The 16125-nt window shown below is 38.5% G+C and overlaps 1 protein-coding gene across 2 annotated transcripts; it reads right to left on the bottom strand.

Annotated features, from left to right (window-relative positions):
- Positions 1 to 95: 95 nt before the first annotated feature.
- On the bottom strand, positions 96 to 15999 carry golm2 (golgi membrane protein 2). 2 transcript variants are annotated; one of them, XM_058078757.1, is made up of 10 exons: positions 15024 to 15999; positions 11374 to 11428; positions 10122 to 10224; positions 9936 to 10023; positions 9746 to 9863; positions 8285 to 8368; positions 7932 to 8186; positions 6328 to 6447; positions 3368 to 3535; positions 96 to 1532 (listed from the first exon to the last, which is right to left on the bottom strand). In XM_058078757.1, exons 1-10 carry the CDS (start codon positions 15348 to 15350, stop codon positions 1456 to 1458), a joined length of 1395 nt encoding a protein of 464 aa, XP_057934740.1. In that variant the 5' UTR covers positions 15351 to 15999; the 3' UTR covers positions 96 to 1455. The 2 variants fall into 2 exon arrangements, with proteins under 2 accessions (XP_057934740.1, XP_057934741.1); XM_058078758.1 differs by lacking the exon at positions 3368 to 3535 and having other exon boundaries at positions 15024 to 15997.
- Positions 16000 to 16125: the final 126 nt, after the last annotated feature.

Genomic DNA, 16125 nt, shown 5'->3' with positions numbered 1-16125 from the left:
ACGCACGAGCCAGTCTGCAGCCATCGTTATCATCATCATGCTTGCATTTTTTTTCCCTTTTGTACTACTGAAATATAATTCCAATTAATAAGTAGCACGAAGCAAAGCCTTTAATAAAAAACAAATTACATTCAATGTGCCATGAATGGACATACCTTGTATAAATCAATGTCATATTATTGAAATCAGCATCCCCAGTCTGTATGATTATATGTTGTAAACCAGTGTTTCCCAACCTTTTTCTGTCATACAATAGGGACTAATGTTATGTAATTCCCCTAATTTTATAAATTTTGGCACAGCTCTGCCATAAGTTATGTGGCGTTAAAAAACGCATCAAACTATGGAATGGATTGAGTAAGGAAATCAAACAATGCACAACGATGAGCCAATACAAGCAGTTGATGTTTGCTAAATACAAGGATGAAGAGTTTTGAACCAGTTATGATGTGCTATATATATATATACATATATATATCACTATATTGACACTTACTATGGTACCCATTATGTCATTGTAGGGACATTATTAAAAAAAAAACAAAAAAAAACTTAAATTGTATTATGGAAAGCAGGAAGTGAACAAATGTAACAGTTACATGAAGGGGTAGGATCTGATGCATGTTCAAAATTAAATAATGAAATAAAACCATTACCATAAGATATTATCTCCCAGTTGTAGTGGTACCATTTAATTGTCTGGCTTAATGCAAAATGACTGGGAAAAGATGCATTTTTTTTTTTAATAAAATGTTTCCATGTTGGGAATCACTGTGTTTAATTATTACAGTACTACTAGTAGTTAAACTAGATGTATCTCACAGATGGAGATGTTTTTGGTTAAGTTTTTTTTTCCAGTATGATCAAAGACAAATGGCATGGCACATGCATATCAATTTACAAAACACAAAATAACAGGCTCTGAGTGTTGAATAATAAAAAAAAAAAATTAAAAAAAAGGTAAAATCCTTGGCATTTCAAAAGCCTATCCACCCCCCTGTAAACACAAAACACCATTATGTCCAAACATTATGGTAGAAAAGTCCAACCGTCCAATTAGCCGCTTTGATAAGATAAATCTCAGAAGAAATGTTTTATTTCTAAGTGAAGGAAAAAAAAATAAAAATCACATCAATTCAGCTCAGGTATGAACTGCAGCACCCGATCGCAAAGCAAAAATAGTCTGTATCCAGAACACCATACATTGTCCTAGCTTACCTTTTTATGGCCAAAAACAAACATCAGCCTAGGAGTTATTTCATTGTATTGTTAGGTTACATGATTCAAATACATCAGTAGTTATCGGTTGAGGGGAAAAAAAAAACAAAAAAAAAACATGTCCACAATATGAAGGATGCAAGCCGTAAATTCTGATTCATATTGAAGTCCGAAGAGCCGAGTTGCAGACAAAAAAATGTGTTTGAATGTGGCATCCGGCTGTACAAAGTTCCCCATTTAAAGAACGTCCATGACTTGACGTCGCTTTCCGTAATCCACAGCCCGATCTCCTTGCATGTCTCGATCGTCATCATCTGGAATGAAAAAAAAAAAAAAATGGCAAAGGACGGGAACAGATTAAATGTTAACCAAGGCGCCAAATAAATACATTTGGTGCTACAGCTAAAAAGAAGAACAGGTAGTACAAAATTCTGTTGGTTAAAAAAAAAATAGAAATGGGTGTGAATTTCTATGTTTCAAGGAGAGCACAGACACACTGAACTATGCATCTAAAATGTGAGGAAGATGTTTTGGTGCTACAGCTAAAAAGAAGAACAGGTAGTACATGGCATGTGGCTCATTCACAAAACCGTGACTTCCTTGGTCTGGATTTGTGTGTAGGAGGCTAAATGCTAACCGTGCCGTTCTTTGCTTCACATTCCGGCAAAGGACGGGAACAGATTAATGTTAACCAAGGCGCCAAATAAATACATTTGGTGCTACAGCTAAAAAGAAGAACAGGTAGTACAAAAGTCTGTTGGTTAAAAAAAAAATAGAAATGGGTGTGAATTTCTATGTTTCAAGGAGAGCACAGACACACTGAACTATGCATGTAAATGTGAGTAAGATGTTTTGGTGCTACAGCTAAAAAGAAGAACAGGTAGTACATGGCATGTGGCTCATTCACAAAACCGTGAGTTCCTTGGTCTGGATTTGTTTGTAGGAGGCTAAATGCTAACCGTGCCGTTCTTTGCATTACATTCCGGCAAAGGATGGGAACAGATTAATGTTAACCAAGGCGCCAAATACATACATTTAGTGCTACAGCTAAAAAGAAGAACAGGTAGTACAAAAGTCTGTTGGTTAAAAAAAAATAGAAATGGGTGTGAATTTCTATGTTTCAAGGAGAATACAGACACACTGAACTATGCATCTAAATGTGAGTAAGATGTTTTGGTGCTACAGCTAAAAAGAACAACAGGTAGTACATGGCATGTGGTTCATTCACAAAACCGTGACTTCCTTGGTCTGGATTCGTGTGTAGGAGGCTAAATGCTAACCGTGCCGTTCTTTGCTTCACATTCCGGCAAAGGACGGGAACAGATTAATGTTAACCAAGGCGCCAAATAAATACATTTGGTGCTACAGCTAAAAAGAACAACAGGTAGTACAAAAGTCTGTTGGTTAAAAAAAAAATAGAAATGGGTGTGAATTTCTATGTTTCAAGGAGAGCACAGACACACTGAACTATGCATCTAAAATGTGAGTAAGATGTTTTGGTGCTACAGCTAAAAAGAAGAACAGGTAGTACATGGCATGTGGCTCATTCACAAAACCGTGAGTTCCTTGGTCTGGATTCGTCTATAGGAGGCTAAATGCTAACCGTGCCGTTCTTTGCATCACATTCCGGCAAAGGACGGGAACAGATTAATGTTAACCAAGGCACCAAATAAATACATTTGGTGCTACAGCTAAAAAGAAGAACAGGTAGTACAAAAGTCTGTTGGTTAAAAAAAAAATAGAAATGGGTGTGAATTTCTATGTTTCAAGGAGAGCACAGACACACTGAACTATGCATGTAAATGTGAGTAACATGCTACAGCTAAAAAGAAGAACAGGTAGTACATGGCATGTGGCTCATTCACAAAACCGTGAGTTCCTTGGTCTGGATTCGTTTGTAGGAGGCTAAATGCTAACCGTGCCGTTCTTTGCATCACATTCCGGACGGCATGCACCGCAGTTCTGCTTTGAGCCCAGAACGACGACATCATGCGCTGTTTATGTTTGGCGATGCATTCAAGGACCAAACTCATGGCAATGTGAGGTACTCTATTATCGCACAAATGGCTGAAGGGATGGGGGGTTGGAGGAATTGTGAATGTACGTATATATCTGGACAGGTCGATCCCGTCTCTCAGGCCCGGCTCACCTTGAACGTCTTCCTCCCCACCATCACCATCCTCTTCCTCATTGTAGGCCAGCTCGGCCTGCTTGTCGGCTTCGTACTCGCCCACATTGCCATCGTCCCCATTGTAGTCCGCTAGCTTAGAGCCATGTTGCGGATCTACGGGGGACTCGATCTCATCAAAGAACCGGCCTGCAGGAGGCAGAGAAGGGCCTCATCAGGAAAGGAGAAAAGCGAAGGCAATTGAAGGGACAGTAGGAATGTCTGAAGGAATAAAAAAAAGATGAAAAGGATGGGAGGGGGGGGGGGGATTTTTGCTCGTTTTTTCCCCACACTAAAGCAGGGGTCTCAAACATGCGGCCCGCAGGCCAAATGTGGCCCGCCGGACACGAGCTTGAGGCCCCCGCCTTGATATGAAAGTTTAATGTTAGTGCGGCCCGCGCAAGTTTGATATGGATGCTGTATGGCAGGGGTCTCAAACATGCGGCCCGCGGGCCAAATGCGGCCCGCAGGACACTAGTTTGAGGGCCCCCACCTTGATATGAAAGTTTAATGTTAGTGCGGCCCGCGCAAGTTTGATATGGATGCTGTATGGCAGGGGACTCAAACATGCGGCCCGCGGGCCAAATGTGGCCCGCCGGACACTAGCTTGAGGCCCCCGCCTTGATATGAAAGTTTAATGTTAGTGCGGCCCGCGCAACTTGGATATGGATGCTGTATGGCAGGGGTCTCAAACATGCGACCCGCGGGCCAAATGTGGCCCGCCGGACACTAGTTTGAGGCCCCCCACCTTGATATGAAAGTTTAATGTTAGTGCGGCCCGCGCAAGTTTGATATGGATGCTGTATGGCAGGGGTCTCAAACATGCGGCCCGCGAGCCAAATGTGTTTGATTAATGTTCATGTTAAAGGTTAAATAACTGTTAATAGTTATCCTCCCTATCCGTGTGGAAGTGGTAAGTTTTTGGCTATTTAAGTTTGAGTGGAAATCCAAAGAACTGCAGCTGTAATAGGTGCCGATTCTGGAAGATCTAGAAAGTTTACTGTGCGGGTTATTGTGTGTAGCTGCTCTATAGGGAGTCCACAACTCAATACAAAAGGGCCCAAAATTAGCACGATAGGTCCCCTTTAAGAGTTGGTGTTTTCATTTTGAACTCAAATTGGTACATGTTTGCATATTTATCAGGTATATCTTTTGGGCTGCACAGTGGTCGAGTGGTTAGCGCGCAGACCTCACAGCTAGGAGACACGGGTTCAATCCCTGTGTGGAGTTTGCATGTTCTCCCTGTGCATGCGTGGGTTTTCTCCGGGTACTCCGGTTTCCTCCCACATTCCAAAAACATGCTAGGTTAATTAGGGACTCCAAACTGTCCATAGGTATGAATGTGAGTGTGAATGGTTTGGCTGTTAAGTTGCTGTGTGATGAATTTAGTTTTCTTTGCAAGATGACACCGTGAGTCAGACTATTATATTGTTATACTTTTACATATAAGGTATGAATGCGAGTGTGAATGGTTGTTTGTCTATATGTGCCCTGTGATTGGCTGGCGACCAGTCCACGGTGCACCCCGCCTCTCGGCCGAAGACAGCTGGGATAGGCTCCAGCACCCCCCTCCCTGCGACCCTCGTGAGGAAAAAGCGGTAGAAAATGAATATCTATTGGGTGTTAAGTTGCTGTGTGATGAATTTAGTTTTCTTTGCAAGATTGACACCGTGAGTCAGACTATTATATTGTTATACTTTTACATATAAGGTATGAATGTGAGTGTGAATGGTTGTTTGTCTATATGTGCCCTGTGATTGGTTGGCGACCAGTCCAGGGTGTACCCCGCCTCTCGGCCGAAGACAGCTGGCATAGGCTCCAGCACCCCCCTCCCCGCGACCCTCGTGAGGAAAAAACGGTAGAAAATTAACATCTATTGGGTGTTAAGTTGCTGTGTGATGAATTTAGTTTTCTTTGCAAGACTATTATATTGTTATACTTTTACATATAATGACCTCCTGCGAGTGCTAATGGGTCGACAAGCTCATTGTGAATGCAATGATAGCTTGTGATTGGCTCCTGCTAAAGAAAAAGCTACCGTTTCCTCACTGACTTGCAGTTCTTATGTAAAAAGAGACGTCAAAATATTAGAATTTAGCCATAAATTAGCTGCAACTAAGTTTTGTTGTTGATATTTTGTCTCTCAACTGTTCATGTTCGTATCGGGGTAAACTCACAAAATCGGCAGGGGATCAAATAAATATTTCCTGTGTCTAATGGGTGCTACATGAACTCGGTATTTCAGTATTGCAGTAGAAGTATATACTATACATACTCCATCAATGTATGGTCATCATTAGGACTAAAATAGGAAAGGATGGGAGGAGAGGGATTTCCGTCTGAAACACATGCAGGTAATATTCAATATGAAGCCATCAGTATTTCTTAGTATATCAATTAAAAAAAATATAAATTTCCTTTAATTGGATGCAAATATACCAAAAAATCTGATGCGGAAGAATGTAAAGGGAAAATGGAAAGTGTGAAGTAAATACAAGAAAAATAAATAAAAGACTGGAAAGAAGCCAGGCAAGCAGGAAAGATCTTGTAGGAAGTGCCGTGGGGTCGTCTCTTCAAAACCTGTGACCCCCCCCCCCCCCCCAGAAGTCTAATCCTGAAGACTTGGGATCTGGAAGACTGGAATCCATGGATCCATCATGATGTACCTCAAAAGTACTAAAGTACTATGTGTGTAAAGTAAGAAGTGTGCAACGACAAGCTACGCAATCATCCCCCGGTTGAGTAAGAACACTTTATCTGTGGCGGGCCAAATTTATCTGTTGCGGGCCACCACAGACACCTGATTATGTACTGACACGCCGGGGCTAAGGCTAACAATAAAAGCTCTGTTTTTCCGGGTAATATAATAATCATGTTGTCACTTTTCAACCCTTCAAAATAAAGCGTTTCATTAAAAAAAAAAAAGGTGGAGGTCGACTCACTTTGGTGACGGTGACGTGCCCCTGCTGGGACCTGGTCTTTGGCACGGTGCGGCTGGATGGGGTTGGGTACCTGGGCAGGAATACCTTTCAAGTGCTCGTCCTCAGCTTTGACATCTGGGGCTGCCGAAATAGGAAAAAAAAATTAAATTTTTAAAAAATTAATTAAATAATCAATCAGACGCCTCCCTGGTGAGGTGTTCAGGGCATGCCCATCCGGGAAAAGGCCCCCGGGGCAGACCTAGGACACGCTGGAGGGGTTAAGTCTCACAGCTGGCCTGGGAACGCCTTGGTGTCTTCCCGGTTGAGCTGGAGTAGGTAGCCGGGGACCGGGAAGTCTGGGCTTCCCTACTGAGACTGCTGCCCCCGCAACCCGGACCCGGATAAGCGGAGGAAAATCCTACCCCTCCATCTGGTACTTTTACAATCAGTAACTCTTACATTTGTTCACTTCCTGCTTTCTTAATATAGTTTAAGGTTTTTTTTTGGTTTTTGTTTTTGTTATCGTGGAGCCGGCATCCAAAAGTTGATGCTTTAAGCTCCTGTGTCAAAGCGCTAGCATGTTAGCATAGCTTGATTTAAACCTAAAAAAAAATAATAATGAAACAGGGCTGTGATTCCTTGGGTTTTAAAAGAAATGTGCACTTTTTGATTTTGCACATCATCCACAATCCTTATGTGAGACATTGGTAATGGTAATGGTATTATTTCATTTGAACATGCATCAGATTACAATTGAGTGCATCACATAATCAGTTCACAGTTCCACATGTCCAAAAGGAGTAGGAAGAAGCAAAGCTTATTAAATCCTACCCCTCCATCTGGTACTTTTACAATCAGTAACTGTTGCATTTGTTCACTTCCTGCTTTCCTAATATAATTTAAGTGATTTATTTTAATTATTTTAGTTTTATTTTAGTTTTATTTTATTATTATTTTTTTTTAATTTAAGTGATTTTCATTTATTTTATTGTATTTTAATTATTTATTTTTGTTGTATTTTAGTTTTATTTTATTTTTAAATTTTTTTTATTTTTTCTATTTTTGTCACATACCGAAGTACGAGGTGATATGAGCATCCAATGACATAATGTGTACCATAGTAAGTGTCAATATAGTGATATATATAGCACATCATGACTGGTTCAAGACTCTTCATCCTTGTATTTAGCAAACATCAACTGCTTGTATTGTTTCTTGAATTGGCTCATTTTTGTGCATTTAAGTGATTTATTTTAATTATTTATTTTTGTTATATTTTAGTTTTATTTTATTTTTTTATTTTAGTTTTATTTTATAATTTTTTTTTATTTTTTGGATGGATGCATGGACAAAAAGCTATAATTTTTTTTTTAAATAATTTATCATATATTATGGGTATAAGGTCAAAATATTCCAAGGGGAAAATTGCATAGAACATCGAGTGATGGAAAAAAAAAAAAAAAAAAAGAGTAAAAATCAATATTGTTAAATTTGACCAGTCCAGGGTTGTACCCTGGGATAGGCTCCAACATGCCCGCCACCCTCGTGATGATAAGCGGTACCGAAAATGTACGTATGTATGTATGGATGGATAGGACGCAAGAACGTCAACTTTAACTACGTACCTCGAAGTTGCCTCTGCTGTTCACCCAGCTCGTCTGCTTTGATATCAGCTTTGTTGTCTTCTTCAAACGCCATCCGCTTGTTGGCCGGAGGGGCGATCGCGGCTGCCTGGCCTTCCGCTACGTCCTGCTGGAGGCGGGGCTGGTCAAGAGCTAAGCCCTGCCCCCCCGGACCATCACCAGGTCCGGCGCCGGCGCCCACAACCGCATCTGGGACTTCATCATGCTTCGTCTGAGTGATGGCTGGCTTTTTTAATTCTGCAGAAAAAAAAAAAAAGACAAAGTCAAGCAGGGCTTAAATGCAATTTGGTATAAAAAAGCGGATTATGGTTATTATTATTATTATTATTACTTACCAAATTGCACTTCTTCCAGTTTTCCCACCTCACTGTCTTCAATACCGGGCATACCAGCATCGCTGCCTGGCTTACCCATGACGTCTGCCAGAGAACGCAAAGAATGCAGAATAACCAGTTTGTGACGGGAATGTTTTTTAAAGATTTTTTTGTTTTTAAAAGCGATGGTAACATTTATTCTGAAGCCCAAAAATGAGTTAAATATATTTTATTTTCCCCCTCTTTTGACTGGTGCTGCACGTATGAGCGACGCTTGATATTGTTCATGCTTGTAGTATGTCATTTACTTCTTTCTCGTATTACAGGTTAAAATATTTTTACAAATATTTTTAATATTGTTATTATATTAATAATTTTATTTGAATTAATATATATATTTTATATATATATTTAATTATTTATTTATTTACTTATTGATGTATGAGCGACGCTTTATAGTGTTCATGCTTCTAGTATGTCATTTACTCCTTTCTCGTATTACAGGTTAAAATATTTTTAATATTGTTATATTCATAATTTTATTTTAATTATTATATATATTGTATATATTTTATGTATATATTTAATTATTTATTTATTTACTTATTGATGTATGAGCAACGCTTTATAATGTTCATGCTTCTAGTATGTCATTTACTCCTTTCTCGTATTACAGGTTAAAATATGTTTTAAAATATTTTTAATTATTTATTTTATTAATATTTTTATTATATTAATAATGTAATTTTAATTATGATATATATTGTATATATATTTAATTATTTATTTATTTACTTATTTATGTATGAGCGACGCTTTATAATGTTCATGCTTCTAGTATGTCATTTACTTCTTTCTCGTATTACAGGTTAAAATATTTTTTTTAATATTTTTTGTTATTTATTTTATTAATGTTTTTATTATGTTATTTTATTTTAATTATTATATATTGTATATATATATATTTAATTATTTACTTATTTATGTATGAGCGACGCTTTATAATGTTCATGCTTCTAGTATGTCATTTACTCCTTTCTTGTATTACAGGTTAAAATATTTTTATATATTTTTTATATTTTTAATTATTTATTTTAGTAATATTTTTATTATATTAATTATTTTATTTTAATTATTATATATATATATATATATATATATATATATATATATATAGTATATATTTACTTATTTTTATTTATTTATTCACTCCCGCCCCCTCAAAATATTACGAGTTTAAAATTGCTTAAAATTGCAATTTTTTTCCTCTTCAGAGGGTTCCCTGTTAATTGCGTTAATTAGTTATTGTGAATTTTCATGTTTTCTTTTTTTTTTTTAAGTTTTGTTTTTAATTCTTTCTGAAAAGTGCTGCGGACCACAAAATAGCCCCTGGGCCGCACTTTAGACACCCCCCTCATTATAATGAGCCTGCCTGTGCTGCCTGGTGTATGTCTATACCACAGCTACCGTATGGTATCATACCTTTTAAATCTAGACCCTCGCGATGGTGGGTGGCCACTGTGTGGCGCTCTTCAGTCAACTGCACACCAGCGCCTCCTTCGGCATGTCTTCCAACCACTGCTGCACGGTCAACAGCATTCTAAAAAAGACAAAAACATTTTTAAAAACATTTCCAATAAGGACATCAGTTCGAATATAAACACACACCAACCTGTCGTCGCTTCACAGCTTCTTCCAGACTCTTCTTTGATTCGTCGTACTCCATTTTTAACTGTGCAATCTGATGACCACACTTTAAGCTAATGCACAGACGTGACGTGTCATGGTCAAAGAATAATTAAATTAGGAAAATATTCAGGCTTCACCAAATGTATTATTGAAAGCAATTGGATCCTACCTTTCATATTCCAGCTTTTTCTCCAAGGTGGTTCTGTTGCCTTTCACCTCGCTTAGCTCCCTTTCTTGCTTCATAAACTCCTGCTTCAACTCATTCAGCTGCTCTATTGGTGACACACACACACACAGCCACACACACACACACACACACACACACAATAACATTGAGGGTTTTTTTTGCACGAGAGGCACAAAGAGGTGATGATGCAACTCCACAAGAGAAAAGACCATGTGTGGTGCAGTTTTCAGCTGAAGAAATGGCCACAAGGTGGCAGAAATGTATTTTAAAAGAGCGCAACCAGGAAGTAAAAAGAGAATTGATTATTTTCCTGAAACCTACAATATCCATGTTTTACTGCTGATTACTAAAGAACGGAAAAAGATAGAAACAATCTTTTTTCCCCTGATTGAAAGTTATATTTTATTATAATATAAAAATTATTTTAAATATTTTATAATATATTATTTTATAATATATTTTAAATATATTATTTTATAATATTTTATATTATATTATTTTTATTTTATAATATATTTATAGTTATATTTTTAATATTTAATATTTTTACTGCATTCCTGTAAAATTAATTGAATGATCATAAAAATTGATTGAAAGTTATATTTTATAATAATATATTATTTTAAATATTTTATAATATATTATTTCATAATATATTATTATTTTATAATATATTATTTTTTTATATTATATAATAATTTTATATTTTATATTTATAAAGTTATATTTTTAATATTTAATATTTTTACTGCATTCCTGTAAAATGTATGATTTTTATCAATTTCTGCCATTTTTATTTGTACGATTTTCTCCGGGTACTCCGGTTTCCTCCCACATTCCAAAAAAAACATGCTAGGTTAATTAGCGACTCCAAATTGTCCATAGGTATGAATGTGAGTGTGAATGGTTGTTTGTCTATATGTGCCCTGTGATTGGCTGGCTCGCCCGAAGACAGCTGGGATAGGCTCCAGCACCACCCTGCGACCCTCGTGAGGATAAGCGGTAGAAAATGAATATCTATTGGGTGTTAAGTTGCTGTGTGATGAATTTAGTTTTCTTTGCAAGATGACGATAGAAAATGAATGAATGAATAAAAAAACAAAATCAGCCTTGGGCCAAATTATGATGTACAGTATATTCAGTGTCTTCTGCTGGGACGTTGAACTGAAATAAGTTGACTTATGTCGTTCATTTAGTTTAGGATGGTACAATAAGCTGCTCAGGCACATCTTACCTTTCAGCCTCTGGATTTCCTTCATTTGTACAGCGGCATCACCCTGCAGCTTCGCCTAAACACAGGGAGGAAAAGGGTATTGTAAGATGCTGAAGCTACAAAACTGGTAATGCACAAGTTTCCCGTGATGCACAGAACCGGGCTAGTTTAACACCGCCGGCCTCATCGTGTATTTGAAGCGACACCAAACTCAGTGGTGAGTAATGTCGGCTTTAAACGCTACAAAACTAGTAATGCACAAGTTTCCTGTGGTGGCACAGAACCGGGCTAGTTTAACACCGCCGGTCTCATTGCGTATTTGAAGCGACAACAAACTCAGTGGTGATTAATATCGGCTTTAAACGGTACAAAACTATTAATGCACAAGTTTCCCGTGATTCACAGAACCGGGCTAGTTTAACACCACCGGCCTCATCGCGTATTTGAAGCGACACCAAACTCAATGGTGAGTAATGTCGGCTTTAAACGCTACAAAACTAGTAATGCACAAGTTTCCCGTGGTGGAACAGAACCGGGGAAGTTTAACACCGCCGGGTCTCATTGCGTATTTGAAGCGACACCAAACTCAGTGGTGAGTAATGTCAGTTTTAAACGCTACAAAACTAGTAATGCACAAGTTTCCCGTGGTGGCACAGAACCGGGCTAGTTTAACAGAATCGGCCTCATCGCGTATTTGAAGCGACACCAAACTCAGTGGTGATTAATATCGACTTTAAACGCTACAAAACTAGTAATGCACAAGTTTCCCATGGTGGCACAGAACCGGGCTAGTTTAACAGAATCGGCCTCATCGCGTATTTGGAGCGACACCAAACTCAGTGGTGAGCAATGTCGGCTTTAAACGCTACAAAACTAGTAATGCACAAGTTTCCCGTGGTGGCACAGAACCAAGCTAGTTTAACACCGCCGACTTCATCGCGTATTTGAAGCGACACCAAACTCAGTGGTGATTAATATCGGCTTTAAACGCTACAAAACTAGTAATGCACAAGTTTCCCGTGGTGGCACAAAACCGAGGAAGTTTAACACCGCCGACCTCATCGCGTATTTGAAGCGACACCACACTCAGTGGTGATTAATGTCGGCTTTAAACGCTACAAAACTAGTAATGCACAAGTTTCCCGTGGTGGCACAGAACCGGGGAAGTTTAACACCGCCGACTTCATTGCGTATTTGAAGCGACACCACACTCAGTGGTGATTAATGTCGGCTTTAAACGCTACAAAACTAGTAATGCACAAGTTTCCTGTGGTGGCACAATGAATGAAAGTAATGCAAATATAAAAGGTGACTATAGGGGTGTTACTTCATATTTACAAGGCTCTAATAATGTTCAAAAAGTATTTAGAAGATCAGAAAAAAATATTTAAAAAAATATGATATTTACTAAAACAATCCCATTTGGCAGAAATTCACTTATCACTGTTGAGTCTAGAATCACTTAACTGTGATAAACGAGGGAGGACTGTATACATGTTATAGGGAAAATAATGTTTTTTAATCTATTACTGTATATACAGTAGTCTTGCAAATGAATGAAAGTAATGCAAATATAAGGATGACTATAGGGGTGCTACCTCATGTCTACAAGGCTCTAATGTTCAAAAAGTATTTAGAAGATCATAAAAAATACATTATATTTACTAAAACTATCCTATTTGGCAGAAATTCACTTATCACTGTTGAATCGAGAATCACTTAACTGTGATAAACGAGGGAGGACTGTATACATGTTATAGGGAAAATAATGTTTAATCTATTACTGTATATACAGTAGTTTTGCAAATGAATGAAAGTAATGCAAATATAAGGGTGACTATAGGGGTGTTACTTCATATTTACAAGGCTCTAATAATGTTCAAAAAGTATTTAGAAAATCATAAAAAAATATTTAAAAAAATATGATATTTACTAAAACTATCCTATTTGGCAGAAATTCACTTATCACTGTTGAGTCTAGAATCACTTAACTGTGATAAATGAGGGAGGACTGTATACATGTTATAGGGAAAATAATGTTTTTTTTTAATCTATTACTGTATATACAGTAGCTTTGCAAATATTTGACTACCAAGTCATGGGATAGTACATTAGCGTTGCATGTGTACATACGAGGTAAAAACAACTGAGCTCATGGAACAATGAAAGGTGCCCCCACCTTTAACAAACTTATCCCCGGTACATCAACAAGGAAGTAATATCTTTCTTTGTTCACCTGCCTAGAAGTACTGGTCCAGCAGGTGAACAAGTATGGCTCCGAAAACAATGGTATACATGGAAAGGAATATTCCAATCTCTTGTCTACAGAATAGTCAATGGGGCATGCGCAGTATGTAAAAGATGTGGCCCGCAGGACACTAGTTTGAGGCCCCCGCCCCCTTGATATGAAAGTTTAATGTTAGTGCGGCCCGCGCAAGTTTGATATGGATGCTGTATGGTATCATGTACCCAGAAAAAATTATTACGTTTGATTAATGTTCATGTTAAAGGTTAAATAACTGTTAATTGTTATCCTCCCTATCCGTGTGGAAGTGGTAAGTTTTTGGCTATTTAAGTTGAAAGGAAATAACTTGAAGGCTTACCGGTTAGGTCGCTAGCTCTCTAGTTTGCGAGTTAGCATGTGTCTCAAGACCCTGCAGTTGCGCAATATGTTGTAAATAAAAAAGTATATATGTGACTATAGTCGTGTTTTGTCATGTCTACAGGGCTCTAATAATGCTTTGTTGATTTTAATATGAAAAAAATAATTTGTCTACCCACCAACTATGTGGTTTCTTAAGTTTTCTTTATTTGCCGTTTTATTATTATTATTATTATTATTATTATTATTATTATATTTATTTATTACTGATTGGTTGTTTTTCTTTATTCTTGATTTGTTTATTTATTTTTCATTTTTTATTTTGTGCAGAAAAATTAAAATTATGATATTTGAGAACAGTGGAATATTTTATCAGAGCTTTTATTGTAGAAAATCGGAACCAAAACACTGAAAAAGTTTGTATATTTTTTTTTGTTTTTAATAAATGCGTTTGTTTTTTTTTTTGGAAAACCTGATGCGGCCTAGCCTTACCCAGACCCTAGCTCCAGTGGCCCCCCAAGTAAATTGAGTTTGAGTCCCTGGTGTAAAGGAACACCAAAGAGGAGTTTTATGGACGTTAGTGATAAGTTGGTGTGACAGGGTTGGATGGAGAAGATTGATTTTTCTCATAATTATGGCTTTTTAATCTCATAATTTAAACTTTGAACTAGTAATTATGACTTTTGTGACTTTTATTCTCATAATTATGACTTAAGAGTTGGGATGTTAGAGGTAGAATATATGTATATTTAAACACACACAGAGCACACATACTATTTTACGCTTTAGAATTCAAACAGTCCGCATTGAATTATTTGTCTAATTTTATCTCTAAAAGTGGCACTATAAACATAAACTTTAAAATTTTAATTTTGCTTTTTTTTTTTTTTTTTTTTTTTACTGAATAATACATCCGACTTGCAAGTCACGTTGTCAGCTTGTATGGAAAAAGTTGAAATACTTGAAAAGCAACTGTCGGGCCGGATTCAAACACTTGGCGTACCGGAAGTTGCCCCCGCGCCGCAGTTTGCCCACCACCCCAGCTGTAAAACAGGGAGAACAGCAGTACCTTTTCGTCCGTGCACTTTTTAACGAGCGCGTCTCGGGCCTGCAGCTTCCCCTCCAGCACGACGTAGTCTCCATCCTTCTGCTCCATCTGCTTCCTGTGCGTGTCCACCTGCACCATCAGCTCCGAGTTCCGCTTCTCCAACCGGCTCCTCGCCGCGTCCGTGCGCTTCACCCGGGACTGCACTTCCGCCAGCTCGTCCAGCAAGCGTCCGTGTTTGCTGGATACCGTCCAGTAGTTGAAGGCCAGGATGGCGATAATCGCCATAAGGAAGATGAGAATGAAGGAAGGGAGGCGGCCTCCGCGTCGGTTTCCGCCGAAGCCGATCATTTCCGAACGGGACTTTTGAAAAAAAAAAGTGTCACTCCGGGTTGCTCACCTTGTGGCCCGACGAGAGGATTTCCACGGCGTGAGTGTTCATGTCGCGAACATGTCTCATCAAACGTCCTCGCATCTCTTTTTTGGTCTTCACACCCCGTCGTCGTCTTCCTTCCGCATACTGGGCATCTTCCCCCCGCAGTCCGCCCAATGAACGTCGGCCCTGGGAGGACGTGGCCTAGCCCAGCTGGCAGCGTGCACGGCTCCGCGGAGGAGACGTGGAAGCGGACCCGCACGGCTCCGTGGCGGCGCGAGGCGGGGACGCGCAAACCACCTAGCTAACACCTAGCTAACGCCTAGCTATGTAGCATTAGCCCGCGGCGGCTAACGCGGTTTATTCGAGATGTTTCGTGTCGCCATTTTTTAACGTCTTCGATTGCTAACATTAGCTGACATTCAAACACTCCCTGTCCCTTTTATTAGCTAGCAACAATGACTTGAAATGCAAAAACAGACGGCCGCCATTACGCTGCCCCGTCGTGCGAAAAGTACATTTAAACATTAGCTAATTAAAAGCCGGTCAAACCTTCGGAATACGTGCTTTGTTTCACACTGCTGTCTCTCCTAGCCTTTGATTTGCATTTTGGATCGAAACAAACATCGATGGAGATGATATCAATGACAATATCACTCGGATCGGCGGATATTGATGATATCACGTTTTTTTCAGATATGTATGCTAGCTTACAAGAACAAGGAATCGTGTAATTGTTTTGGTGATGTTCTT

Source organism: Doryrhamphus excisus, chromosome 7 (assembly GCF_030265055.1).
Source record: "Doryrhamphus excisus isolate RoL2022-K1 chromosome 7, RoL_Dexc_1.0, whole genome shotgun sequence".
In the NCBI taxonomy this organism is placed as follows: Eukaryota; Metazoa; Chordata; class Actinopteri; order Syngnathiformes; family Syngnathidae; genus Doryrhamphus; species Doryrhamphus excisus.
Note: the sequence above shows the minus strand (reverse complement) of the source record. Positions and strands in the feature narration are given on the sequence as shown.